The sequence below is a fragment of the Haemaphysalis longicornis genome, unplaced genomic scaffold, assembly GCF_048455015.1.
Source record: "Haemaphysalis longicornis isolate Haplotype H1 unplaced genomic scaffold, Haemaphysalis longicornis Haplotype H1 scaffold_117, whole genome shotgun sequence".
Classification (NCBI taxonomy): Eukaryota; Metazoa; Arthropoda; class Arachnida; order Ixodida; family Ixodidae; genus Haemaphysalis; species Haemaphysalis longicornis.
In genome coordinates this window covers 611,853-639,699 of record NW_027526222.1, presented here as the reverse complement: position 1 = coordinate 639,699, position 27,847 = coordinate 611,853, and the positions used below count along the sequence as shown (strand labels likewise).

Genomic DNA, 27,847 nt, shown 5'->3' with positions numbered 1-27,847 from the left:
GTATAGTACTGCAAATGTGCCATACACACACTCAACACAGCCAGTTTACCCTTGCTATACCATAATAAATGCAAAATATATTTATGACTATCCGCTTCTTTTCCCTCTTTTCTTTTAAAATGAAATGTTTAAAGCCTTTCTTAGAATAACTTCGGACTTAGAAGCTCAAAGAAATGATTATCATACACGTGGCAGCAATAGGTGGCCGATTCCACACCGGCGCACAAGCTACATGCTGCAGCCCCTTTAAACACAATGTGCCTTTTTTGTTAGATACCAAAATGAACAACTGAACTGCAATGCGTGTAAGCGCAGAGCAATGCGCGAATAAGTTAAACCTCGTTATAACGAGACGGGCTATAACGAAATAATGGATATAACAAGCAAATCGTAATTCCCCTTGAAAGTCCCCATAGAAACCAATGTATTTAAAACCTCGTTTTAACGAGGTAAAATTTCCCCGTTACGGGATATAACGAACAAATTTCGTTGAGAAATCAAATTTTGAGCTAATTTTACAACAGTGCGCAACGCGGATTTGAGACAGTGCGTGACGCGGCAACTGTATTAGCAGTTCAAAACTCCCGCCACGCGCGCGAAGCTGGCTGGCGCGCCATGCGGACGCTGCGCCCGCGAAGCCCCCCCTCCCCTCCCCTCCTCACCGCGGGCTCCCCGAGAAGCAGTCCGACTAGAGTGAACTAGAATATTCTAGTTCACTGTAGTCCGACGTTCGATTTTCCCACGTATCCCTATGGCTTCGGGGAATCCGCGGACTATCCGCGGTGAGCCCGAGAAGAACCCCAATGCACACGGCGCGCGCGGTTGCGTCGCCTTCCTCCTCCACCCCTCCTCGTATCGCCGACGTCGCTGCGTAGTTGTGTGTGCGTGGGTTTTGGCAGTCTTCAGCCTTATCTTATCGTACTGCCGGCGTGATTCCAACAGCGCGAGTGCGACAGGCGGGAAGCCGAAAGACTATCACGCTTGAACAGAAGACGGCTATGATAAAAGCCGTCGCATCGGGCGCGAAGGAAGGTAAGGTGCACTCCGTGGTAAGGTGGCAAGAGACTGACGTGTGGACGAGTACCCTGTCCACCATCGTGAGCAACTGAGATTCCATCGTCAGCGCTGTTGCACATGGCTTGAAAAGAAGCGCTAAGGACGGCGTCGGAGGGACTAGATGCGGTGGACGTGCTGCATCGCTACTTCGGCGCGCACGAGGGCGGCGAAGATGCGTGAACGTACCGGCCGCAGCTGAGGGAGCCATCGCTCGCATCAGGAAGGTGCATCAATGTCCAATTACGGACTTCGTAGCCAAGTCTGTTTGAAATACGAGTGTTGAACTGCAATAAAGTAGGTTCGTGACTTTTCCTTTTTACCTCCGGAACGTGTTTATTTTACTGACTATCGCCGTGCAGCAAGATGCTATTTCGCCCGCTTTTTGTTTTAGGTAACTACAATGCATAATATTTGCAGTAAATGTCGGTTACGGCTATAACGAAATATTGGCTATAACGAGCAAATCGCGGTGCCCCTTCAATTTCGTTATAACGAGGTTTAACTGTATTCTGTAAATGTTAGCTGGAGCAGGATTTTTTTTTTTTTTCAGTTTATCATTACATCATGCTTTTGACTTTGAAAGACAGCGTATGCACTTATGCAATGCCTGCATTTCCTTGTGTTTACACTATCTGCGAGTCACCAACCTGTTAAAGTTTGACTTCGGTTAATGTTGTATAAAATGGTATGGTGGCTATTGACGTTGCACACTTTTTTGATTATTTGTACCATTGAAACTATCATGAAGCGGTATTGGCGTGTCATGTGTACTTTCTAAATGTCAAATGAGGATGACTATGTACTGTTTTTTTATTCTTCCTTTGCTGACATGGCTTCATAAGATGGCTTGGTTTCTTCACGTAGCACTTCCAATTGTTCCAAGCGTCAAATAGGTTCTTTAGCTTGATCACATGCTGCTCACATGTATGAGGGCTTCAAGCGGTTGATAGACACTTTCGTCTGAGGGACCCCCAACACTGTTAGAGTAGTTGGAAACAAAGCGATTTTGATTTGATTTGATTTGGAACAATGGCGGTGGTCAGTCAGAACAAAGTTGATTCATGGTGACACACACATCTGTAATAGCAGCGTTCTCAAAATGCATTCCAGTGATCAGAGCAATATACAGTGACTAAGTGTTGACTCAAGCTCACTTTTAAGAATATTTTGGCTCACACCCTCGAGAGGATGACTCACTGCTCGAGTGACTCACTGCTAACAAATTGTGACTAAGTGTTGACTCAAGCTCACTTTTAAGAATATTTTGGCTCACACCCTCGAGAGGATGACTCACTGCTCGAGTGACTCACTGCTAACAAATTATCCTAGGTAGCCAAACAATTGAATTCCACAGGTAGCAGTTACGTAGCCGCTGTAGGATTTCTTTCATGCTACAACTGATGAAAAAAAAAAGGACAGTACTGGTATTTAAACGAGTCCCCCGCTGTCGCCAGTACGCAGGCCCAACTCTAGGGGTTTCACGTTCAGGGTGACGGGCAATTCCAGAGAGAACATTGCGATTTCAACACAAAAAAACAGAAGCGGGAGAAAGTATATTCCACAGACAGCACGACCCTTGGTGGTCGCTTTAAGTAGTCCCTAGGACAACGTAAGGGTTGAGTGGGAAAGCAGCTGGTGAATCATCACTACTTCATCGGTTTTCCTTAGTATCTCGCGTTATTGCTTACTGTTGTCTAAAATTGCACAACTTTTTCTTGGGAAGAAGCTTTATTTTGAATGCACCAAAATTGTATTTACTATTTATTTTTTTATGGTCGCTTTAAACTACAAACATTTTTTTCGCACTTGGGCAATAATTGCGGCGGATCCGTGTCGCATCCGTCACTGCACAACGACGATGATGAATGTGGGAGCTCCTCAGGCGGCGCAAGCCCACGTGCAAGCCTAAATGACGCGGGGCGGTCATAACGAGGCATGCGCTCTTGTGCGCTCAGGGTTTTCTGTTTACGCCAGACAAATTTGTGTGGGCCTAAACAGCTCTGCTGTTAAAAACACTGTTGGGATAACAAATATCTGCAACCTGCCCTGCGTAGTAAATTCTTTACTTTGTGTAAACTAGTTTATTATGATCTCACCAATTTAACGAAGAACTTGGGATGCTATAAATCTTTCTTAGTGACTGTCAGTTTTTTTGCGACTAGGAATTGAAATTTTCAATGTTAAAACTATGTGGACAGCTTAGTCCTATTTTAAGCGGGGCACCAGGTATCCACGTCCTTGTCAATGATTGAATTCCCTCTTCCATGTTTCACACCTAATCGACAATAGCGGCATACACATAGATACTTGATTATTCTTGTGATTCTCGTGATTCGGTAATAATAACTCATTGAACTGGTTCGCGAACTGCTTCAAGCTTGTGAACCGGTTCGCGAACTGGTTCGGGCTGTGATTTAGTAGAACCAAAACTGAACCGGAATGAAATAAGTTCACCCAAACCTGAACCGTAACCCAACTGTATTTTTTTTTCAGTTCGACACACTCATTTCTGCTCATACAACTGGATCATTTCAGTGAGCTGACTGCACAAGGAAAGAACCAGACGATAACGTTGCTTAAAGAGCTGCGCCATCATTTAAGACTCCCGATAATTTTTGCAACTTCAACAAGCACAAAATGAAGATGGAAAAGTACGAGCAATGATGTCGTCACTTGAATGCTGCCTTAGCCATGACAGAAGCACAGGCAAACAGGAGCAATGATGAAGATGAAGGTAGAGGATCAATGCGAGTACGTATCATGAAACAATTCTGCATTTATTGCAATTAAAAACGTGACAGTACTCCAAGGGTAGCACATCAACGCTGAGTGAGAACAAGGGCCTCCCTTAGAGTGCATAAATGGAAGGGGGTCGAAAAATGTTCTTACAACCTATGATGTACGCATCCTCCCAGTTATTAGGCCAGTCAGCGGTTTTAGGAATATGGTCCCCATTGGATGGTGCCATTACCTTTATTGATGCACACCAAAACTCAATGAAGCTAAATGATCCTCCGACAGTTCATGTCCTCACCGGGAATAAAAATACCACAGGGGATAAGAAACAACTCTAAGCCATAAACAACAAAAACAGCAAAAAAGAAAACTGAAATTGCTACAACAGTAAAAAAGCGTCAACAAATAACTGCATGTGAAATGCTCGAAATGCTTGCAATGTGAAATGCTCGAAAAGCAAATCCAGCAGCAAACACAAGCACGGCTGATCCCGTTCACAGGAGTGGCTCTGGTGACACCTGGGCGTAGACCGTGTCTCCGACCGTGATCCTGCCGGGGGCAATGTGGTAGGTGCTGATGCCCAGCAGAGGCTGCGACTGGTACCTCTGGCGTCCCCTGTCTGACTGGTCCACTCGGTACCTGCCCAGCAGCCCCAACAACAACGGCTCACTGCAGGGCAGCCTCACAGGGTGGCCACACAACGCCACTCTGCACAAAGAGATCGGCACGCTTACTTGCGCAATGTCGTCAGGGGCTCCTTGTCCGTTCTGACTGCAGCCACTTGGTCAACCGTGGTCAAAAGGCACCTGTCGAATGCAACCACAAACACTATAAACGTTATCCAATAAAACATGCTAAATGTTTCCCCACTTCCTGTCCATTAGCAGCACGTGCCCTTTAAAGGGGCCATGCAGATAAAACACAAGTTGGGTTCATTCGAAAGATTGCCTCGTTAGCTGCATACTGACACCTCTTTTAGCATAAACTTCGCTTAAAGGAGCCATGAAGAGAAAACACAAGTTTGGTTCATTCAAAAGATTGTCTCGTTAGAATCATACTGACACCACTTTTAACGTAAACTTCGCTCAAATAAGCTACATAATTAGGAAAAACGGGAATGGCCATGCGACCCACCAGCTCATTTCCCGCAACAGAACCTATGATGTCACATGAGCTAAGCTCTGCGATTGGCGGAGGCTGGCAGAAGCATACGCAAATTAGGTAGAGCTTACAAACTAGACAAACGAGCGATTTGCGCTTAAATTTAGGGCACATTCTTTACAAAGCAATAAGAATGATGGGACAAACAGTGGAAGTTACGAAAGCACATGTAAACATAGAAGTACTGATGCGTTCTGCTGTTCGTACTGCGCACAGCAAGATTGGTTTAGCTGCACAGCACTACGGGGCTTGGGGTTGTCTCAGACGACACTGGCCGATTGACGCAAGCAACGGTGTCTTACGTGACCCCATTTGTCGAGCGAGCACTGTTTCAGGGAACGAATATTTTCTCCCAGAACAAAAACAAGCCAGGTTTAAATGCGGGCAAAAACAAACCAAACGCTTGCCACGGTATGGTGGCGCCATCTAGGTTACGGAACGTAAAGAAACGCAGGAACAAACCAACACCGCTGTACAGGGTGGAGACAACCTTTGAACGGTCCCGTGCTGCCGCAATTGGGCCAACGGGCTCAACGCGTTATTCTTTTCGTTTCCCACGAGACCTATCAACGCGAAACAGACAATATGATTCAAACATCTTCAGTAAACCGCGTTGCGGCGATAATTTTAGCGCGGTTTTAACACAATGACTTGCTTCGGCGGCGAGTGAGCAACCGAAAATGGCGGCGCCAGCGTATACGTGTCTCTACCCTGTACGGCGGATGCGTGAATGAAGGTACTCTAGGCTGCAGAGCGAATCTAAAAACGTTGGCAGAGCGGTCGGTTCCTGTGATGTCACTTGGGACCACGAAAACGCACGATTGAGCGGGAAAATCAAAATTTTAACCTAAATTGTTTAATTTCTCAGTGAATAAAGCACCGTTTGTATCCGGACAAGCGCTGGGGGCACTATAAAACACGAAATCTTTCGAATAAAACCAACTTGCATTTTCTCTTCATGGCTCCTTTAAATAAGCTATGTGATTGGGAAAAAAGTGAATGGCCCTGCGACTCACTAGCTCCTTTCCCGCAGTAGAACGTATGATGTCATATGCACAGTACACGCCTCTGCATATCGTTGACCCTAAATGCAGCTTCAAGATGCCTCCTGGGCTCAGCAAGCGGGAGGAAGCGGTACTGCATCGCCTACGTCTCAACGTGGCGTACACACGGCATTTCCTCTGCAAAGTTCAGCAGGACTCTTCACCACTCTGTCCAACTTGCCATGTAACAGAAGACATCAAACATGTCATCTGTACCTGTCCAAATTTCACAGTGCCAAGGCAGACTCTCCTAACATCTTTGTGTATGCCACACCACGCAGGCCTAGAACTAAGGGCAGTTTTGGGCCCTTGGTCGGACCCACGCCAGGCCGTAAGGGCTACCAAAGCTGTGTTGGTGTTCTTGCGTAGTACTGGCTTGGAACAAGTGCTGTGACCAACTTAACTTCGAAACTCTGTGTATGTGCTTTCCAAACTCTGTAAATGCGGTTGACCACTCGTGCGCAACACCTCGTTTTTTTTTTATTATTTATTTATTTATTTATTTATTTATTTATTTTAGTTCACAGACCCTCATGTTTTCGTTCATTCATATGGTGTAGCACGCTAAGCGCTATGGCTCGACTAACCTCGCTTTTACCATTAAATGCATTCTCTCTCTCGTGCAATTGGCTGATGCCGGCAAAAGCAAGCTCAAATTAGGCAGTGCTTATAAGCTTGCCGAACGAGCTATTTGCACTTAAATTTAGGGCACATTCTTTTTATAGCAGTAGGAATAGTGCGGTTAACAATTAAAGTTACGAACGAACACGCTAACACCGAAGCAGTTAGTGCAGCACTTTGCCAGCTGACACTGCCTAACACAGCCACTGGCTGTGTTGGACTTGTCTGACACAACAGTAACCAACTGACATACGCAGCATGGTCAGTTACGTGACCCATAGCTTACGTTTTAGGTAACGAAGAGTATGAACCCTAATAAAAATATGGCAGGTATAGAAGTCCGGCCAGAAGCAAAGTGCGAGCACTGGCACTTCAGGAGTATTGCAGTGCCCCCCTAAGAAAGTGGGCAATAAACAAGGTAACCAAACAGCCATCTGTGAGATGGTAGCAGCCCTGGTCAGCAGGCTATCTTTAGTGTTAAGGCTCTGCTCTGGATACGTCTTTGTCGACGTCACGAAAACACACAATTTAGGAGATTTGAAATTTTAGCTTAAAATGTTTAATTTCTCAGTGAATAAAGCATCGTTTGCTGCTAGAAAAGTGCTGAGGGCACTATAGAACACTAAATCTTTCGAATAAAACAAACTTGTATTTTGTCTGTATGACCCCTTTTAATACTAGCAAGCACGATTCAATGGACTCCCCCACAGGAACTCAAATATTTAATCTTCGGCCATGTGGTATTTAATTAGCCATTATTGCAGCCCCCCCCACCCCCCTTAAAAAAAAAAAATCTCCCCAGTTACTTTACAGGGATGTGCCTAAGTGGGAATGGCAAATTCGTTGTCACACAGAGTAAGTGCTTGTTATCAGGATCAGCCAGGCATGCCGTTGTGCATATTGTGAGCCTAAAATTGTTACTGGTTGCTTCTCCATGGCACTGAGCACCTACGGTCATGGCCAGTCTAACTTGTGGCTCAGCCATGGAGTGTGCCCATTATAGCTGAGCGTCTTGCGTGAGTGTGCCAGTCATAAAATCAGGTTGATCGGTGCTAAGAACAACGGAAGCTTCTATAAATAGCCATAACAATCTCCCACAATTGGGACCCTGGTAGTCTTGAGGCAATGATGAGCCAAGCCTTCCAAGAGTGATGACAAAGCCCAGTCGAAACCAAACTTTGCAATCCTCTGCTGAGATCTCAGGCGTGTGTAGTTGGCAGCATTACAGAGCTGCATCGAAATGTTACCAGGATTTTTGCCAGCAAGGCAGCAGAAGTCTGCACTGCAGCTTGGTGAATGCAAAACTACGTCATTCATGCAGTGTTTAACCTACGCAAGTTGTCAGTTTAATGTTTTCTCGTTGTTATTAAAACCTGTTCAGAAGTGGGCATTCTCCTCAACAGACTAATTCTGCAGACTCTTATTGACCTTTGAGCCAAACAAATCTAATTCAAGACATCTCTGCGCGGCTTAAAACAGCCATAACAGCACACAAAAGCCACATCAGACGCGCAATTACCTAGTGGTGCGGTGTGAAAAGGCCTGCTCTGCGTCCCCAATCCTCACACGTTCCCAGTGATCCTGCAGGAAATGATACTTGCTCTACATGATACTTCTCTGCACACAACACACACTTGCACATTTCCCACGCAGTTACACTCGCCTCTGCGTGGGCCTCGCAATCGTCGACGAAAAAGGCAGGCCGGAAGTTGTCCCGCCCTATGTTAGAGCCCGGGGGCAGCCTCGATAGCAGCCCATCCAGGGACGCCTTTGAGAGCACATGAAAGGCGGACTCGTCCTGGCAGGCTACCTGCAGGCAAGGGCCAAGGCCACTTGGTACAACAACACGCTCACACTTGACTAACAACTACTGGCTTCAGAGTTAACCCCGCACCAGTCTGCCAAAGTATGCAAAGAATATGTAACAAACTCTACGTGCCCGTGGCCATCACAAAAGCTTTCCCGAAGAACATTTTCTCTGAAAGTGGAGCTGGCAGCACTGTTTCGACACTTATCTCTTCCTGCTGGAGGACGATAGCCGCTGGAGTGCCGCCATCTCCTTAGCCTTGGGTCAACCCCCTTCTCACGCCACACTTTTCGGTTGCTGATAACCCCACCATGCACAGACACACCCTTCCTCATATGCTCCTACGATAATAGATAACAGACCTCAACTGCCACCTCACTTCTTGTGCGTTACTACAGGATCATTTCGTTGCTCTCAGCATCTGCCAAACTCTGTGTGCAACCTTTTTTTTTTTAACAAAAAAATAAAACCAGCCAGGACACTGGCCTTAGAACCAAAGCAAAAGTAATCATTGCCACAGCTTATCACTTTCACCACCGCTATTAAAAAACTGATGGCATAATTTTTAAGCTTTCCTCACAATGCTATCATTGTGTTTTGGATTCTACACTACTATTCCTAGATTCCCCAGAAAAATGGTTTTACACTGCAAGTGTTAATGGGACCCCAGCCGCATTTGGTGGTGACAATAGGCACAAAATTGTAAGGCCACCTTTCAAACAGTGCCCAAGTTTTGAGCAAAAGCTTTGCGCAAGTTGGCATAAAAGGACGCTATACTCGTGTACAACTTCAGAATGACAACGGAAGTTGCCCCTGGAACTCATCACCGCAGCCGACTGTTTCTCCACATGGCGCAAAGAAGGCGTTATTGTAAGTATTTTTAACGTGACGCAAGTCATTTCCAGGATTTTCCCGATGTAAGCCGCTTATAAACAACTGCAACGACAACAAACAAACTACTACGTCAGAAAAAGCAGACGATGCCATGCATTAAGTGCTATCTCCTTTCAAAACACGCATGCATTGACATCCGGGTCCGTTGCTTTGGCGGAGTGACACATTACGTGAGCTATTGCCATTCTTAACTTGTACACGAGTACAGTGAATTCCACCCCCTTGGCTAGTCTCTCTTGTCTCGTTACATTTACTTATCATGGAACAAAAGATAACCATTTTCTTTTTCTACTTCTTAATTAGGAGTGATACCATATGTTTTGCCATAAACTCTCATTTTTCGGTGCCTGGCATCACTTCTTTGGTCACCAGTGTTAGGTTAACCAGGCACTGATGGGGCATTCACAATGATTGTAACCATATAGCACATGTGTGCGCTGGGTTCGACCAGTCACACGAGAAAGAGAGAGAATCAGGTCACCGATGTGCAGATGGGACGCATGTTTCCGCAGGCCTCAAGGTCAGGCAAAGTTGGTGAGATTATTGGCTTTGCATGCAAGCCTTCATGTATGTCGTGTATGTCATGTATGTTATTTGAACAGTGCAGAAAGAATATTTCATCACTACTTACTCTAGCGCTTTTACTGGGTGCAGCTGCTAGAGAAATAGCATGTTTATGAGTCAGATAGAGTCCGACAGGAGCAAAACACTCTGCCCGGCTTGCCTATTGGTCTCAAGAGTGAATGGTGACACGCAAGCAGACTCGTCGTCAGGTACCGCATCTCCCCTTCCCACTCGGCGTATCACTTTGATCAAAGGGACACTGAAGACAGAAGCCAAGTTGGTCTAAGTAGATAGACTGGCATCCCGAGAAAATGAATATGCCAGTCTCTGGGGCAGTACCTTCAAAATAATCTCATAAATAATAAAAAAATGAAGCTATCTGTTGCCCAGCTGAGATGACGTAAATGGCGACTGAGTGGATGTGCCAAGAGTCATTTGACGAACAACAGAGCGAGAAGCGCACACATGAGCTCTCAAAGAAACACACAAAATCTTTCTTTGCACGTTAACCTTTATAAGACATAAACAATTATAAATGTACACGTGTACTTCAAGCCGTGCCGACATTTGCAAGCTGCCAAGCCGCGGCGCTGGTGGCAGTTGCGATGGTTATTGCAGGTTCGGCGTAATCACATGCCTGTTACCTCCAACTCTACGTACACCAAGGCTGCGCTGCATAACCCCATCTGTCGAGCCATAAATTTAAATAGAGAGTTTTAGCATAAGCAGCTGTACGCAGAGTTAGCGTAGGCCATTTCTTTGCGTTGTTCGCACGTACACTAGGAGGCTTGCATATCTCCTAGTTTACATCATGGCAGCAAGTAGCGCATCGGCCCTCCACGGTTACGCTCTTCTGTGGACAGTAATTTCCGTCTGATAGAATAAGTTTTTTGCTCCTGTGTTTTTGAATGTGCCGCGTGGTTTGCACGATGCCCTCACATAACGCTGAATTGCTGTGACAGCCAGGCCGGCGGCTGAAGCTGCGTGTGTGTTGTGGCCGCATTCGCTTCACGATGAAATGCAATGGCATGCTCCTGCGGATGGACTGTGCTTACTATGTTGGAATTATCACGTGATGGTTCAACTGCGCACTGGGTATGTATAGTGCCCGCGATTTTTTTAGAATCTTCTTGACTTTGGCCGGAGTGAAGTGACTTGTTTGCCCTGAAAATCACAAGAAGCGAGTGCTACCCTTAAGATGGGCATGAGGCAATCAATCTCCTGTTCATTTCGCGCTTTGGCCTCAAAGAGCATGCCATGACGATGTGTTTGTTCGAATCCCATTTCACGATTGTCTTGAAGTTGAGTAAAATGTATGTGTCAAACCGTATTTTCAGAACATTAAGCTACCAAAATAAAGAAAGTAAATCACAATCCATATCTTTTATCTGTATTCAGCAATACAATTTTCTGCATCTGGAAGAGTATCTCAGAAATACCCCATTATGTTAAAACTAAATGCACCTCAGTACATGTATTTTAAGCACCCAACCCATATATTGCGGTACTTGTATTCCGGAATAAGTTTTAAAGTAACTTTGCTGGCCCTGCCCTGCTGCAGAAAAATGCAAACTTTCAAGCTGCACCAGACGGCACGCGTTTTCAGGTTGACTTTTTTGCACAACGCCGAAACAGTGTAAAGAAGCCTAACACCTGTAAGCATTGCACGAAACAAGTGTATATGTTAGCTGAAGTGTAACGCTACTTGTATAAAATTTATAAGCCAAAAAGAAGTTTCCTGTCAGTGTAGTGGCATGAGTGGGAACTAAGAGTTATTACTTGTTGGCTCGCAGTAAGGTCATACCCGCCACTAGCACACATCACTCTTTTCAATGACTGGAGGGACCAATCAAAGACACTTTGTGTATTCACAGCACATTGAGGTACCTGCATTTCTTCACGGCAATGTACACCAAATTTTTGTTCCACTGCTTTGCTATCTTGTCTTAATCTTGAATTTTATGTAGCATTTTCTTATCAAGCACCAGTACGCGAACAGTCAGAAGTGTGAAAGTCCTGACTGCCCAATTTACGTAACTCTTTTTTTTTTTTTTCAACTTTCTTTTAGAAACTGTACATACACTGAAGCAAAGATTTCGTATTTTGAAATATCGCTTCAATCTGCTGTCAGTTTTTACTGTTCTTTCTCGAAAATATTTTATTTAATCTCCGGGCCAGTCTCTACTAGGTACTTGTATTCAATTTTCAGTCCCAAATTTGACATTACACACAACTGCTAAATGCTCAGATCTGACAAGTATCAGAACAGAGTACTAAATACTCGAAAAACGTAACTTGTTACTTTCAAGATACTCTAAAGTACAGTTTATGCTGCAATTTACTGTTAAGCAACCACTGTAGTAAACATGTACAGCAACATTTCAACAACACATCTCGGATTACATGAATTAGGTACAATACCAATTTAAAAAAATTCCCAACTGAAGTGCATTGCACCCAACGGGCCCTATCAAAGTGGGGCAGCTTAAAGAGGGAGCTTTCTTATTCTTCTACGCTCACAATGTCTCTCGAAATACCAACAACTTTGTCAATCCATTTTCTTCCTGTCTGCAGTAAGGGGTCGCTGCTGCTTGGTCTTGAAAAGAGCAAGATTCCTGAAGGGAAAGATCTTCTGGCAAGTAGTCATTGCCGATTCATCGTAGTTTCTCTTTCTCAGCCTAGATGGCGGCGAAGATATTAAACACGAGACTGAAGAACTGCTGGTACCTCACGGAGCCGCTCATTAAAGGCATGCTACCGTTTCTGGGTGCCAATATCAATGCCACAGGTGTTGCCGATGTGGATGTCGGCAGATTTTCCTCAGGTGGAAACTCGAAAGTCATCAATGGACTCCAATCTCAAACGTTGTGAGCCAGGGACTTGTTAGCCTGGCCAGAACCCTTAAATTCATTTACTGGTCATGAAGCTTCAGCACCAGTCTCACATAGGCACAGAGTACACCGCTGCAGGCGCTACCGTCGCTCATAGGGCATCCAGACGCCACGCGTGACGCAAGCCGCTGCAACGTTTGCCCGGTCTTGGCATGAGAATGGTTGCTGCGTTCGGTCGCCCCACTCTGATTTCGCTGCAATTTTTAACCCAGTTTTGAGCAATATATTGACGAATCGTAAACATACACCTCCTGCCTTTTACAAGCGGTTTTCTTTTTTTTTCTTCCCCTACCCCCCAGATTGGCCCTGACTTACTCCTGCTGTGGCCGATGACTGCACCTGTGTCCTCAGGCTTTAGCGTACCATAATGTTAACCGATTTCTTTATTTTCCACTATTTTTTTTTCACGTATTATACTGGCAAAATAAAAAAAAAACTGAATGGAATAAAAAAATATGAATGTAAGAAATACGTGTCGTTCAGAGTACACAAAAAATAAATTATTAATTGAGCAACAATGCGCAGATCATGGCAGAAAGAGAATAATACTCGAAGTGAATGCACAATAATGTTGTCAGTTGGACAACTTCATACATAGTTGGAAGGATTCAATGCAGCTCCGCAAAGACAATGGTTTAAAACACGAAATGACATGATGTACTGTGTGTCTTTTGGCAGAAACGCTTTTAAATCCTTGCAAATATGAAAGCGCAAAGAGAAAATTAAAATAAATCTTATCTCATAAATTTACTTCTTGCCGTATAATGTGCTGCATATGGTGGAAACAGAATATGTATTGAAATGAAAAGCACACAGGCAACATTAAAAAGCTTTCTTACGCACCAGCCTGTGCAGAAGATAGTGCAAATTTTCAAGCAGGTGATTAATGCACAGCTACTAAGTTGCTGGTCAGAAAAAATCAGGCTTTAAGTTCAGCGAGTGTTGTACAATGATAGGTGCAGGGGGCTCAAAAAAGGGCACCTTTCGTTTGATCACTTCTCTGTCAGCTTGATTTTCCCTTTCCCGGCTGGGATGTTGTTCTCTTCGTCACATGCAATCGTAAATTTTTTTTTTCTCACGTGAAGAAAATGCAGGCGGCACCGAATAAGAAAGCGAATCACTTGAGCCGTCATTCCCACAAAGTACAGCCAACAGAAGCGGAAACTGTCTGACTGTCGAGCAAAACCTGTTTGACAATGCTCATATAGACCCTGTACAAGCAATTTTGTTTGTTGTAAATTGTGTAACGTGCTCTCAGACAATTCGGCGCAGACTCAACAACGTTGTTTCACAGCTGGTCTTGTTGTCAGCACTTGTGATCGCAGCTTTGACTTGTTTAAACAAGCTGGCAAGCCATCGAACTTTTCTGGAATGGCGTTAGGCCTCAGAGTTGGTTTGTCGCGCTGCAGTGACACCACATCGCCGTTGACAACTAATTCATCTGCACGGACAATGTCAGTGGCGTCAAACTGCTTCTCGCACAAACGCACATACTCGGAGCCAAAGCAGAAGTCGTCCATTTCTTGTCGCGGAATGGCCCGGTTCCATTTCTAACATTGCCTTCCATATCTGGGTAAACAGGACAGGGAAACTTCTTCCATTGTAACCTTGTACCGAAGGCGCCATCCCGGGACACAACACGTGTTTGGCATCATCCTTTGCACGCACTTATTAAGTCGCATAATAACAAACACCGTGAGTTCATTGCACGCCCTTTTCACACCAAAAACACTCCCAACTGACCGCGTCCTTGTCGCCTTGGCCAGCACTCCACCACCCGAGGAGTGCCCTCAAAAAGATGGTGGTGCCACCGCATGGCAGCCAAAGGCAGCATATGAAGCTCACCCTTACAGTTACGGAGCAGTTTCATGACCAGTAAAGCATTAAAGGGCTCTGGCCTGGAAGAACTGAACCGCTCAGTCAATGCAGCACCTTGACGCCGCGGGTGCATCCACTTCCTGTGCAGACCGCCTTGTCAGCAACGAAGCGTGCACTTCACAGCCAGCGCAGTGAGTGGCAGAGCGTTCATGCGCACACAAAGAAATGGTGGTGCGGGTTTGAGTGATAGGGCAGGAGAGACCGTCTGGCAATGCTCAAATAAAAATGTGCTACAGTTCTCTCTCCGAGTTGTAAAAAACTGCTTGACCTGCAGAATTACTGAATGTGCCGAATAAGTTGCAGCGCTTCCCACAGTGCACTGTAACCAGGTCCTTCGAAGTGGTAAGTTGCATTACTAACCAGCTACAAATCTTACTGTGGTGCTCAGATTAGGCTTGAATGAGCCTCTGCTTTTAGCAAGGTACGGTCTAGTTAGTCCCCCCACACAACCTCAGCCAGTCCCCTAGGCGCTACAATCCCTTGCTCACTTCTACACTGCAGATTGAGGCATGTGGATTACGCATTTGCTAAATGTTGAAATCAGTGCGCATGCGAGTGCGAAACAGGTTCAGGGCATTCCCTGCACTGAAGCAAGAACAATTAAGTGAGCGAAAGTCACAGGAGAATCACAGGAGATGCGTTAGAGCTGTTTTTGCATGTAAGAGTCCCAGCATCAATTTTGCTCCAGAAGGGTAGGCTCAATCGGACAGACACACCATAGGTGGCGTAAAAAGCAGGGCGTGCATGTCGAGAATACACATACCGGGGTTGGGCAGTTCTTGCCCCGATCGAGGGCATCCTGGTCGAGAAGAATTCTCACGAGGCGTGCGTTGTCACTCTGGAGGTAGTCCCTGAACCACTGTGACGCCTCTGCAGACACCTCGACAGCGTTATAGCTGAAGGTCCGCATTCTGCACACAAGATGTGAGCAGTTGGCATTGTATTCGCGCTGTTCAACAACGGGTGAGTTCGTCGTGTAAATAAAACCAATGACAACCACCGGAGGCTAAAGTAAAGTTCTACAACAACCAGCAATTCACTTTCTTGGAGGGTAAAAAAATTTGATTAGCTAAAATTTATGATTTTATGATGCCTATAAAAGCAGACCAACAGCAGCCCAATGTGACTTACATCTGTAAACCGTCTTAAAAAGGAGCCAGCATGATTGGAAGGCCAGGCTATGAGAAGGGACGAATACCAGACCAGGACAAATTTTTCTTCAACCACGAAGCTTCTGAAAAAGCTGCGTAGCTTTTTATTGTAGCTGTATCACTGCATTTCAAATGGATGTCAAATTTTCCCTTTAGAGAAACTTACTCCACTTTAAAGAGTTTCCCCTACACTGGTCATTTAAAGTCCACGTTATGAAAGCAAATAGTTCTTTTAGAATATACACTTTAGAATATAGATTTAGAATATAGATACACTTTAGAATATAGATAAATTTAGAATATACACTTTGTACACATACTATCAGTGCAAAACCTGCAAATATCAAACGCTTAACTGTAAAATTTCTTGACTAACAAAAAAAAAATGTTAGCACTAGTGGGTTTGGTGCCACTGTGCAAAGCAGTTCCTCAAACATAGGTTGGCCACACATGCATTGGAGAAAACAATTGTTTTCTGCTCCACTTTTTTTTATTGATAGCACAATTTACACTTTCATTACATTTGCAGTTGATGGGGCTTGTGTTGAGCAGGGGTGTCAGGTTTTGGGCCGGTTTGGCGCACTGTCGCTTTCGGTGCTGAAATGACATGATGAAAAGCTGTCTTCACAGTCAGTGCTGCTAATTTCATCTAAAAAGTCGTGTGTAGAATCGTCCAAATCGCTAAAAATGTGGCGTTTCCGCGACGCCATGGCGTGCTATGTCGACACTCTCTCCATATCATCCGAGCATCCGTCACATGACACCGGCGGTGCTTTAAAAAATCTCGGCGCAGAGAAAAACAAATAAAAGAGGATGTAAGTATCCCTACAACTCAGTAGATGGCACCAGCTCTCCGAAAGCACTTGGAAAACGCCAAATTCGGATGGGAAAATGTCAAAATTTGAACTTGAAAGCATCGATAGTACGTATACTATCGATTTGAATAGGTGCGGGCACGAAAGTGTTGAGGAGACAATATCAGAACTAGAAAGCTTACTAAACTGAGGGTTCTGCCATTCAGTAGAAGTTACCAGGAGCAGAATTCTTGCATTATATATGGAGGTCTTCTATATGCGGAGTTATCTATCTTCGGCCACAGTGAGCATGTTGTGTTATACTCCACCAAGTGTCATGTCGCACTGTCCAAGGGGGACGGACAGATAAAAGGCACTGTCCCCTCAGGAAATGTGGCAGAGGTGATAGGATAGCAGCCATGTTAAACTGAATTTCAACAACATTCCACGACCAAAAAAAAAAAAAAAAAATCCTGAGCCTGTATTTTTGTGATTCAAATTAGGAACTGAATTCTTTTGCGAGTATTTTAAAAATTCTAAATTTTCATCCCCAGTGGGGGGGGTACGTCCATCCCGTGAGTAAATACACCACAGCTGAAGCTTGTTAACTTTAATAGAAGGGAACTGGAAATTTGTTCGAATGAGTTTGAAGTAAAAGCTTTTTCAGTGGAAGACTTACATGCAGTGGTGCATAATGCAGCACATGTGACATAACCGAACACACATTCGATGAGTTGCAAAACATGTATTAGCAAGCAGAGCGGCACATCATGGTTGGGAATAACCAGTTACGCTTGTCTGCAGGCAACGTATCTCCTGCACCTCAACAAGCAGGGCTTGGTGTTTGCCGACTGGTTGTAATGCAGCAACCAAATTTTCCCGGCAAAAAAAAAAAAAAGAGGCAAGACTTTCGTCTTGAGGTTTCTTGGTGAACAGCTGGTTATACACACCCCAGCTTGCCACGATGCCAGAAAAAAAGAGAAAAAAAAGAACAAGAACAAGAAAAAAAATTAAAAAGACCAGAGTGTGGCAACTGTCATCACTAAGGCAAACAAACATATGACGAATGAAGCAGACTGTGAGAGAAAGCTGCCTGCTTACCTCATGACCAAGTGCAATGCACTTGGGAGTATGGTTGGTGGCACAGTCTGTTCAAATTCATCCCGTGAACACCTATGTGTTCCAATTACCAATAGTTTTTTCATATCAACGTACACATGATTTTGATGGGACCACAGCGTCAGTTCCAACTATAACTGGAAGTTTGAGTGTTATGAGCTTCAACTGCATTTTTGTTTCGCAGTCTCTAGAGTGCCGTCCGACGGCTCTTTAGCTAGGCCTTGCAGTGCCGTCCAACGGCGCTGCAAGCGTATGCTCCCATGCCGTCCGGCCGGTCCGGTGCTTGAGCGGCTCCTGTACAAAGCTATCGGCACACGGTCAGCACGAAAGAATTAAAAGAAGTTCGTTATGACGCATTAGCCAGCTCAACATCGGACGCTCGCGAGTGCTTATATAAACTGTTGGGTTATGTATCTCCGTGAGGAAGCTAGCCGAAACAAAGGTGCAATGATGGCAACTTAATTAGCACGCCGCGCCACCTCGCAAAGCATGAGGGGGCCTTCGTTTTTCGTCGCTTTGTGACGGCAAAGCCGATCATTAGTGCCTAGTCGCGCGATCACATCGCAAAACCGGATAGTTAATCACGGCTGCAGAGTTACCTGACGTAGCCGGTAACGAAACGTTTAGATTCGCAATGCCGAACGGCGGCGACGGCGGCGACGCGCCGCCCGGTCAAAGTTGGCCCGGCCCGCCAATAAGGCGGGCACGCTGGCGCTGGGCCGGCAAGCAGCGTCCCGTGCACTTTAGTCAGTGGCTTCAGCGTACACATGTACCAATCGACAAACAGCGTGGGCCTCATCAGTGCGCAGAAACTACTTTGACTTGTAAAGCAAGTCATAGTAGTTGGATGCATAGCGGGACGGTAGCCTGACTTGCAGCCTTGTCGTACCTCTATCGGCGAGTAGTAAACACCCATAGAGTTTCAACGTGGAGTTCGAAGGTGCCAGAACTTCTGCGTCTGTGAAAAGAAGCGAACTTTGCGTTCTGGGTTGCAGGTTGTAGTGTTTGAAAGAAAACGTTTGTATTTTTTCCTGCGATAGAAGATGTTGAAAAGTGTCTGCTTGAGTTCGTTATTTTCGACTTCGTTATTGCGTCCGATCTTGAGCTAGTCAGTGCGTCGTAAGAAACTTCTTTTCTTTCGTGTAGGTATCCTAAGACGATTGAAGCTCGAAGGCGCGGTAGTGGCCGTGTGCTGAAAGCTCCGCCGCTCAAGCGCCGGACTGGCCGGACCAACGTAACGTTGGGCCGGACGGTACGGGAGCATACGCTTGCAGCGCCGTCGGACGGCACAGCAAGGCCCCGCTAAAGAGCCGTCGGATGGCACTCTAGACACTGCGTTTTTGTTTCCTCGCTGTATCACTTGGCCCTAAACTCAGGGGTGTGGCTACTACACGATTGTGACGGTACACTTGGGAGTGCAAATGCAGCATAGAGGTTGATACCAGCATTGGCAGAAACACTATTCAGAGGGCCACATCACAAGAACAGAACCTTCCCAACCCGCAGTTGCAATCACAACCTTGAAAAAGACTTTTCCCTTGAACCCACCCCTGGGTGCGCATGCTATTTGTCCACAATGGTGAAGGGCTGGCCTCCCAGGGCAGCCTACCTGACGGTGAACGACGGCTTGTTCCTCAAGGTACGGTCGCAGACGTCGATCACCAGTGGCGGGTGCCCGTCGGCGGTCAGCTTCAGCTGGCCCTTCTCGAAGCTCGCTCGGATGAGGCCCAGGCGAGGCTCCTCCCGCATGGAGACAAAATAGTCACCCTTCACAACCAGCATGAGCCTGCAGGCAACGAGATGGGCAAAAGACGCAAGTAAGGCTACAGCCGGAAAAAGGTGGGAGAATGGGTGGGAGCGTCATGGCAAAAGCAGTGACAAGCTGGTGAAAGCTAAAGCTACAGTGAAAGCTAAACTGTACAAGCTGCTACAAAATAAGTGACACTGGAAGGCTTCGAAGCATTCAGACCAACAGTTAAAACAAAAAAAAAATTGAAGTCCATTCTTTTGTGAGAAATGGGGTGGAACACACCATCTGAGGCTGGGGTGTTTCAAAGCTGGCTGAATCACAAGCACACTTCTTAGGGAAAGCTAGCAGTCTGTCTAATTCCACTGGAGGGTGTAGAATGACTGACCACTGTTACACGGGGTGCAAGACGACCCTCCGCTGTCTCAAATGCGGAGCACAATCACGATATTGCCCCTCATTCTGCAACCCATTCCAGCGAGCAGTGGGAGCACACAGCATTGCTTCCCACGAGCAGAACGATCGCCATCACACTCTTCGTTCTGCGCTTCTCCCAACCAACAGGGTATCCCCCCACCGTCCTCCAAGGCAAGTGTGATCCTCACCCAACTACCCCTAAACCTTTTCTTTAGCCAACAGCGGGTCGTGACGATGGTCTGTGACATACGCACATATCGCCTACACCTTCCTTCCTCTCAAGAGGAACACATCATGTGATACCGCGTGACACTGTACCTCTCCACCCCTGCATCTCATTCTTCTGGTTGGGTGATCCCCCCACCGTCAGAGGCATCACCGATTCCACTCTACAATCTGCTCTTAGCTTAGTGACGAAAAGGTTCACTCACAAAGAAATCTCGCCATCACTAGCAACACTCAGGACAGGTGTTCATCCATCCTGTCCGCTACACCCCAATCCTGCAAACAGTTTTGCGACTTAATGCTAGGGGCAGAACTGGGCTGTAATAGAGGGGCCGAGAGAACTCAGCTCCTTGAAGCCCTGCATATTAGTGGCACAAGTAAAACTCAGTAAGCCATCGTGGAGAGTACAATAAACAGATTAAAGTCATGGAAGAGAGGCATCATGATGTACGTACACCTATACATACAGACCTTTTTGACGGACACAGGTATACATCCCATGCTGTGATAAAATTAACAATTATTCATTGAGAAAAGTCACTGCTGGGCTAAATTTTTACCAACACCCTTAGAAATAAATGTGTTCCCAAGCATACGATAAAAACTTTGAGTAACTGGACCAACATTAGGTTATCCAATCACCGTTTATCACTCTTCCCAAATACTTTTTTCTTAATACCATGCACCAGGCGCGTAGCCAGGAATTTTTTCCAGGGGGGGGGGGGGGGGGGGGTTGACCAGAAGATGGGAGGGGTAAATAGGTAGGCAAGGCTTCTTGCGCGTTGCTTTTCAAACGAAGCTTGAAATAACTGACTTTAACATGCGATTTGTGTATGCTGAACACCAACAGTAAAGCCCACCTTAAGGAAGTTAGATAGATGATGATGATGATGATGATGATGACGATGATTATGATGATAACGACGACGACGATGATGGACTAAATTCCCGTTCGCCGGTCTATGGGTAGGCCACGGGTGATTCGTTTGTCCGTAGAGCAGGCGGTTATGCGGGCACGCGCTCGTGAGCGTGATCATTTGTGTGTTCGTGAGTGGCGCGCGGCCCCAGAAGTTCGTCAGGCGGAAGTGGAGGTCAAGATTCGCGTTTTTTAGGTTTTCCTTTAGGAAAGGGGCTAATAAGTTTTCTTATCAGCTATGAAGTACAGTCGAGCACGATTTGAAGGTTATCGCGCCAGGATCGATCGGCCACACGTGCCACCGTCCTACGGTTTCGTTTTCGAACCATGAAAATCAAGATTTCGCACTCTTCTCTCCCTTGTTGGCTGTTCCATGCGACAACAATGGCCTGCACGACTGACTTGCCACCCTTTGGGTTTCAATCTTTACATCCGTTGTTATTAAGCACAGACTTCGTTGCCTTTTATCTAAGCCGACGATAACAAAACTGGCATGGAAGATTTGCTAAAGCTAGTGTTCTGTCAGCTTCATTTGAAAGAGTAGCTTTCTCGCGATAACCTTCGAATCGCAGTGGACTGTATGTGCGGCACATTCGTATATTATGGCGGTGAAGCTAGAAAACGCGCGTCTTCGTCCTTAAGTAATCGCCTTTTTGTTAATAGTAAACTTACGCCTAGCGGAACACCTTATTGCACTGCTGTTGAATGTTGAGCTTGATGCACGTTTCTTAAATTTCATTCTATTTCTATCCGTTAAATCGAACAGACATGGCTTCAGTAAAATTCCGGTTAAGCAAATACAGAATGCTGATTCTAACCAAGAGGGAGGTCAAGGAAACAATGGAATAGTGCCAAAGCGACAAAGCTCCGCAATAAAGAGAATTGTACAGTTTTGTTGATGTGGAGGAAATACAAAATGGGCAGAGCAATGCTTTTCATACAGCAGAAATTATGGAACTGCAATAGTCAATGAAATGCGATGTCGGTAGAAAAATAAACATATCAAGGATTGATAGTTGACTGAACAAAATGCAGTGACATGCTCTGTCATGTGATTATACTTTGCACTAGTGTAAAGACAAGGAATGACATGCTAAAGTCCAGACCACACGTATGCCTATATGAGGGTTTTCCTGCAGTTCCGGCATTTACAGGCCGTGCTGTTCCGCCAACGAAACAGCGGGACTGCCTCGATTGGCTAGGGGCAGGTTAGCGGCGCTGCTCAGTGTATTCGTTGCAAAACGCACCCGGGCTGTATATGTTGACATTTACAGCATATGGAGCGGGCATAGAGATCAGACGTTGACGTAGCCCTTGTTTTCAGCTTTATATGAGCAAGAATGTCCTTAAAACTGCAGGTTCCGCGCCTGCAGGCGACTTCAGGCGGTTCTTGAGGCTACTTAAACCGCACCCCAGCCTGGCACGAAACATTTCGGAAGGGGGGGGGGCATAAGCCCGGTGTGCCCCCCCCTGGCTACACCCCTGCCATGCACCATATCCTCAAACATAATAAAACGTATGCATACAGTGGACTGCTGTTGAAATAGTGCACACCTGTTATGCTTATTCAACCCTTTACTGTTTAAAATAACGCTCCAGAGCTGGCACGAAATCCTGCCTGGAATTAAGTAAGGGATGATGCAACATCAATGCAGTGAACAAGTGCAGTGAAGGGCTTGGGCAAACTCTAGTGTCCTTCCTGGACGAGAACTTGCTCCAGTGTTTGCAAGGAAAACTCAGTTTCTTGATTACAATATCATTTGACTGCTTGTTGCTGCCTTCCACCTTGCGCAACTTGTATGGCTCTATCACTGACGGTAGGTTCACAGGGATTCTATAAAATATTCCCACTGACACAAGTCTACAAGCCCAGTTGTTTGCGTTAATTTATTTTCCACTGCAATGACGAAAGTATTTGCGGTTCAGCTTATTTAAGAATCCTGCAGAAGGAAGTTAAGCACAATAAGAGTCTATAGCACATCCTCAGTGGTTAGTTCATTATCACCCTACCAACCTAAAAGCAACCATAAACTGTAAACATTACCACACCATTACAGTAGAACCCACTGATGCATTTACGGTTATTGCATTTTCCCAGCAGTTATGTAGTGACAGCTTGGTCCAACTGTAACTCTTTGAGTTCAACATATGTTTGGGCAATGCCCTTTTCTTGACAATACATTTTTGTTTTGCAGTACGCTGAAAATAGTTTTAAATACTATCTAATTACTTCATCAGCCTAAAGCCTCTAGCAGAATGAGCAGGCCTTTTTTTTTCCCCCCATTTACTTAACGAACACTTTCCCAATACAAAGCTGATTCAGAAGCACCGTTTCTGATGTGCTGTCGATTTCGCGACATCGGACATGGCGATACATTTGTGAGTACTGCGGTAGAATGCAATGAATTGTGACCAGATTCAATCTGTGTAAAGTGTGCATTGAAAATGTAACCTTGAGATCAAACCATGACATTAACCATGAAACTGGTGCAAACCAAACATAAGAACACTCAGATATTGAAAAGCAGTGGTTTAATCTCATCCTTAAAACTTTATCAATAAACCAAGGCTTGCATTAAATAATAAAAAATAAAGAATTACACAATTGAACCACACAGTTGAGCCACAAAAAAGTTTGACAAACTCAATTGAGAGACCATTTAGAAAGTAGTCATTTGCTGAAAAATTGCTTATTACACCATTAATTAAAAAGGCTGTCTTGTTACCCATATCAAGTTTGCCGCAATAATTTGCTTTTTCACTTTTGGAATTTTGCTGCCAAGTCCCATAATGCTGAAATATGATTGAACTGTCAGACAAAATGCCGAAGTGTCAACACTTCTGTGCTCTTTCCGAGACATGGTGCGCCCTTGATGACATATTTAAATGACCATCTTTCAGTCACAACGCTGGCACCTAACCTCATAATAGGACATACAAGGCCTTAGCCTTTAAAAAAGTGGTATATCTGAGTAAAAATGAACAATACTAACAAAACAAGCAAGAAAATGTCAGCATTTAACTTTACTGAAGCACAAATTCAAAGCTACGTTTTTAAGTCCGCTCAGAATCGCATGAGTGTACTACAGGGCAGCCGAAAAATTTCACACTCTGGTGCTAAAAGATTGCAAAATAAGGCAGAACAAACTCATTTTTACCCCTCCCCCCTCCAATTATTTTGTGAAGTTTTTTCTTACGTGAACATGCTGATGAATGACAAGTTTCTAAATAAAGTTCTGCACTGTTGTCTACAAAACTACCGTGCAGTCTGCCGCATGTTACTACTACTGACACCTGTGAGGCGACACCAACATGCCAGTACTCTCAGGCATTTTTAATGCACCAACCAATTCCAACGACCACTGAATCAGCTGAAATTAGCGATTTAGTTCAGCAATGTATCAGCTATAACAGTCAAGCAAATGAGCAGTTGGTGCATTGGCAACTGTTGAACCTGTCATGAAGCCCTTGGTAGACTGGTCCTGTGACTGTGCAATCCGCGTAGGGCACCTCGATACCAGCGATGGACTTGATGGGGTAGATGAAAAGGTTCGCCAGGCGTCCGACAGGCACGAAGCCTCTCCTGGCCGATGCTCGCAGTCTCAGCCAGAGATAGGCCACCACTGCTCCAGCAGCAGCAGCGGCCGTGGCAGCAATGGTGCCCACTTGCGGTGCTCGCAGCGTCAAGGCTACCATTGCCGGCAGTGCAGATCAATGGTACGGCACCTAGAGTGGAAGCAAAAGTGAAAGGTGGAAACTTCAACAGTCTTTCAACGTCCCTCCCCTTGCAGACTTATGGGAAAACTGCAAGTGTACATTCGCCGAGCACTTGCCTCTTCCTGTTTGGCGGTAGTGGTGAGCAGTGCACAAGAATATGTTGTGACAGCACTGCGGCTCCATGTCGTGTTGTGCACTGACCTGCCATCCAAATGAGAGCACTGTTGAGGAGCACCTCTCCACAGTCAGAAATCCGCCCAACAGATATGTACTTTCAGTACTATTAAGAAATTTGAGCTCGCCACAGAGGGCACATAACGCAACAGTAGCAAATACGTGCTTATAAGTGCACTTTCAGCCCACCAGAACCTCATTTTCGGCAGTCCGGACATGGGTCGCTTCAAAGAAAGCTCTCTCTCTCTCCGGCGACACATCACACCACAGCTTGCTTGGGAAAACGATCAAATGAACTGAAAACATCTGCGTTTCGGAAGCAGAAAGAAGGTACAAAAGCAGAAAATTGGTTGCCCAACAGCCGGCATACAAGAGAGCAAGCAACTACACGTCAAGTGAGCTGGAACCTGCTTTGTTTCCGTGAAAACATCCAAAGGCGGCGACATCAGCGACATAGAGTAAAAGCAGAACCATCGCGTACACATGACATTCCCATGCTTTCGCTGAAGAGCCATTAGTGCTGGTTCTTTTTTTTTTTTTTTTTTTTTGCCTATACAATGAAGAGTGCAGCAAAAGTATTTTGTTCTTTCTGAAACAACGATGCATAGGTGCCCTCATTCACGACTTCAAGCGTGCTCATTACTTTATTTGTGCGGGAATCTTGAAAAGCACTATTCAATGTGACAGTAAAAAGAAAGCGTGTACGCAAATTTCAGGAACCTGGCTGCCAGAATGTCGATATGCACACGTTTGCGTTGCCGACAAAAAGTGTCAATTTCTATCTCGTCAAAAATCTGACTTCAACAATTTCTCGATAAAGTTGCAATTGATTTCATCTACACGGCATATTACCCTTACGAACTTACACGCTTGTTCAATCCCCGCTTATCGTTACGCAACTGACATTAGGCCACGAAATGCACTCACTAACCTATTGCACGCACAAGGTCGAATGTCATGCAACATTTACAGCAATCGCGTTTAAAAAACAGTCGCGCGCGTTTATACATCGGCCTCGCACGCCCGAAAGTGAGCAGCCAAACAAGCCGGTCGTACTCAGGCGCTCCGGTGACGGTGATGCGCACAGCACGGCGGGTTGTAACGGTGGTACAACACGTACAGCACGCAAAACAGGGAGCTCTTCACAAAAACAAAAATGTGCACATGCCACTGGTGTCACTGAACTCGGGAAACAAAACGTTAAACTAATTTTAACTAGTAGTGCTAGTAGCTCGAAGTGATTCCATTAAGTGATGGAGGGGAAAGCAGCGAACCGTGTAGGGGCGCTGCGAGAGTATCATGTGCTATCGACAATAGAGTCAGTAGTATTAACCATAGAGTTTCTTTTTTACTAAAAACTCAATGGTATTAACTCTGTGATAGAGCTATCGAGTACTAGTGGTTTGAATTATACTGAACTAGAATTCTTGGCTTCGAAACGTCGACGCTGAGCAGCGGATCCAGATGGTGTTCGGCGACGCGACTACAGTGAACTAGAATTCTAGTTCACTGTAGTTTGAAAACTCTATGGTTTGAATCATATGAATGCATAGCATTCTTTAACTGGGACGCTGGTGTTTGTAGGGAGGGATTCGGACAAAATAATTTTCATCCACCTGTTCTTTTTGGCTCCATTCGTTTTTTTTGTTTTTTTTTTTGTTCGAAAAGCGCAATATTGCAAGCATGGAGGCTCCATGCTTGCAAGCTGAAGAGTAATCCGTGATGCGTGGCAGCGCCACTGTGTTTCGGCGGTCGTCTCGAATTTGATCGTAGCAGACGACGTAGTTGACGCGGTTTCATTTAGGGCTCGGTCGCCTGATGAACGAGCCCTAAATGCTTTTCTAATGCATGCATCTATAGCTACCTAGCACTAAAGCACGTGTTAAACATTGGTTATTTCCTGAGAGCTGGTAAACGCCTCGCACAATGAGCTGCTGAGTGAAGTTAAAACCACTAATACAGGCCACCGGAAAAATAAAAAAGAGGAAAAAGTGACTGCGCCGGAATCCCAAACAATATATATCATATTTCTGCATGCATAAATTTCGGGGGTTGTTCTGACACTGAAACACACCCCTTGTTATGGTCATCCCCTGGTGCGAATTAACGGATAATTCGGCGAATGGTCCGTCGAGATGGGCTCCACCAAGCGCATTATCGTGTCTGTAGGAAAGTACACGCCTAAATATTGGTTCCACCCGAAAAAAGACATGCTTGCGCAAGCGTCAGCTGTTTGCGGACGCAACTACAGTACTACATTTGTAGGTGCTTTCTCTAGGCAATATTGGGCCTCGATCCTGGATTATCAGTCCAGGATCGTCCGCGGAGTGCCCGAGACGCGATTTAGCGCTCAATGTTCTCATGTATTCCTATGGTGCGAATTCCGGTCAGAACGCCGGATTGCCCGCGGACCGTCCAGGACTGGTAAATCGAGGATGCCCGTTGTTTACACCTTCAAAATAGCGATCTCCGAGAGTTTAACTTGGCCTGAAAATGTATTCGGATAAGGCATATGGTTATTCTGAGAACTGGGTCATATGGCAGTTAAGCATTATTCATATTTTTTGAGCTCGCTTATAATTCAGGTTATGTGGTGTCGGACGTGAAGAGCCTGCCAAGTATGTCGCCAAAATTATATATATATATATATATATATATATATATATATATATATATATATATATATATATATATATATATATATATATATATATATATATATATATATATATATATATATATATATATATATATATATATATATATATACAAAAAAAATGCGCGAAAGATAGGACTTACAGCAGGTTGAACCGCGCCGGAGGTATCACCCACAGACAACAACAAGACGCTTCAAACTGTTGGCCACTACGTGAATTCGCGTGACAATCTACGGAATGTCGAACTAAAACCGTACGTCTTTTTACCACGAATTAAGC

The 27,847-nt window shown here is 45.2% G+C and overlaps 1 protein-coding gene and 1 long non-coding RNA gene across 9 annotated transcripts; one reads left to right on the top strand and one right to left on the bottom strand.

The window, feature by feature from the left end:
• Positions 1-332: 332 nt before the first annotated feature.
• On the top strand, positions 333-4,661 carry LOC144161488 (uncharacterized). Of its 2 annotated transcripts, XR_013320481.1 has the most exons (3): positions 333-1,354; positions 3,550-3,807; positions 4,293-4,661. It is a non-coding gene; the product is annotated as an uncharacterized LOC144161488 (long non-coding RNA). The 2 variants fall into 2 exon arrangements; XR_013320480.1 differs by lacking the exon at positions 333-1,354 and having other exon boundaries at positions 3,429-3,807.
• On the bottom strand, positions 3,815-27,847 carry LOC144161487 (mitochondrial amidoxime-reducing component 1-like). Of its 7 annotated transcripts, none has more exons than XM_077692150.1 (9): positions 25,968-26,181; positions 24,854-24,938; positions 24,475-24,746; positions 19,325-19,501; positions 15,415-15,562; positions 8,281-8,427; positions 8,137-8,198; positions 4,527-4,598; positions 3,815-4,431 (listed from the first exon to the last, which is right to left on the bottom strand). In XM_077692150.1, exons 3-9 carry the CDS (start codon positions 24,714-24,716, stop codon positions 4,287-4,289), a joined length of 993 nt encoding a protein of 330 aa, XP_077548276.1. In that variant the 5' UTR covers positions 24,717-24,746; positions 24,854-24,938; positions 25,968-26,181; the 3' UTR covers positions 3,815-4,286. The 7 variants fall into 7 exon arrangements, with proteins under 7 accessions (XP_077548276.1, XP_077548277.1, XP_077548280.1 ...); XM_077692151.1 differs by having other exon boundaries at positions 25,843-25,979; XM_077692154.1 differs by lacking the exon at positions 25,968-26,181 and adding an exon at positions 25,778-25,833.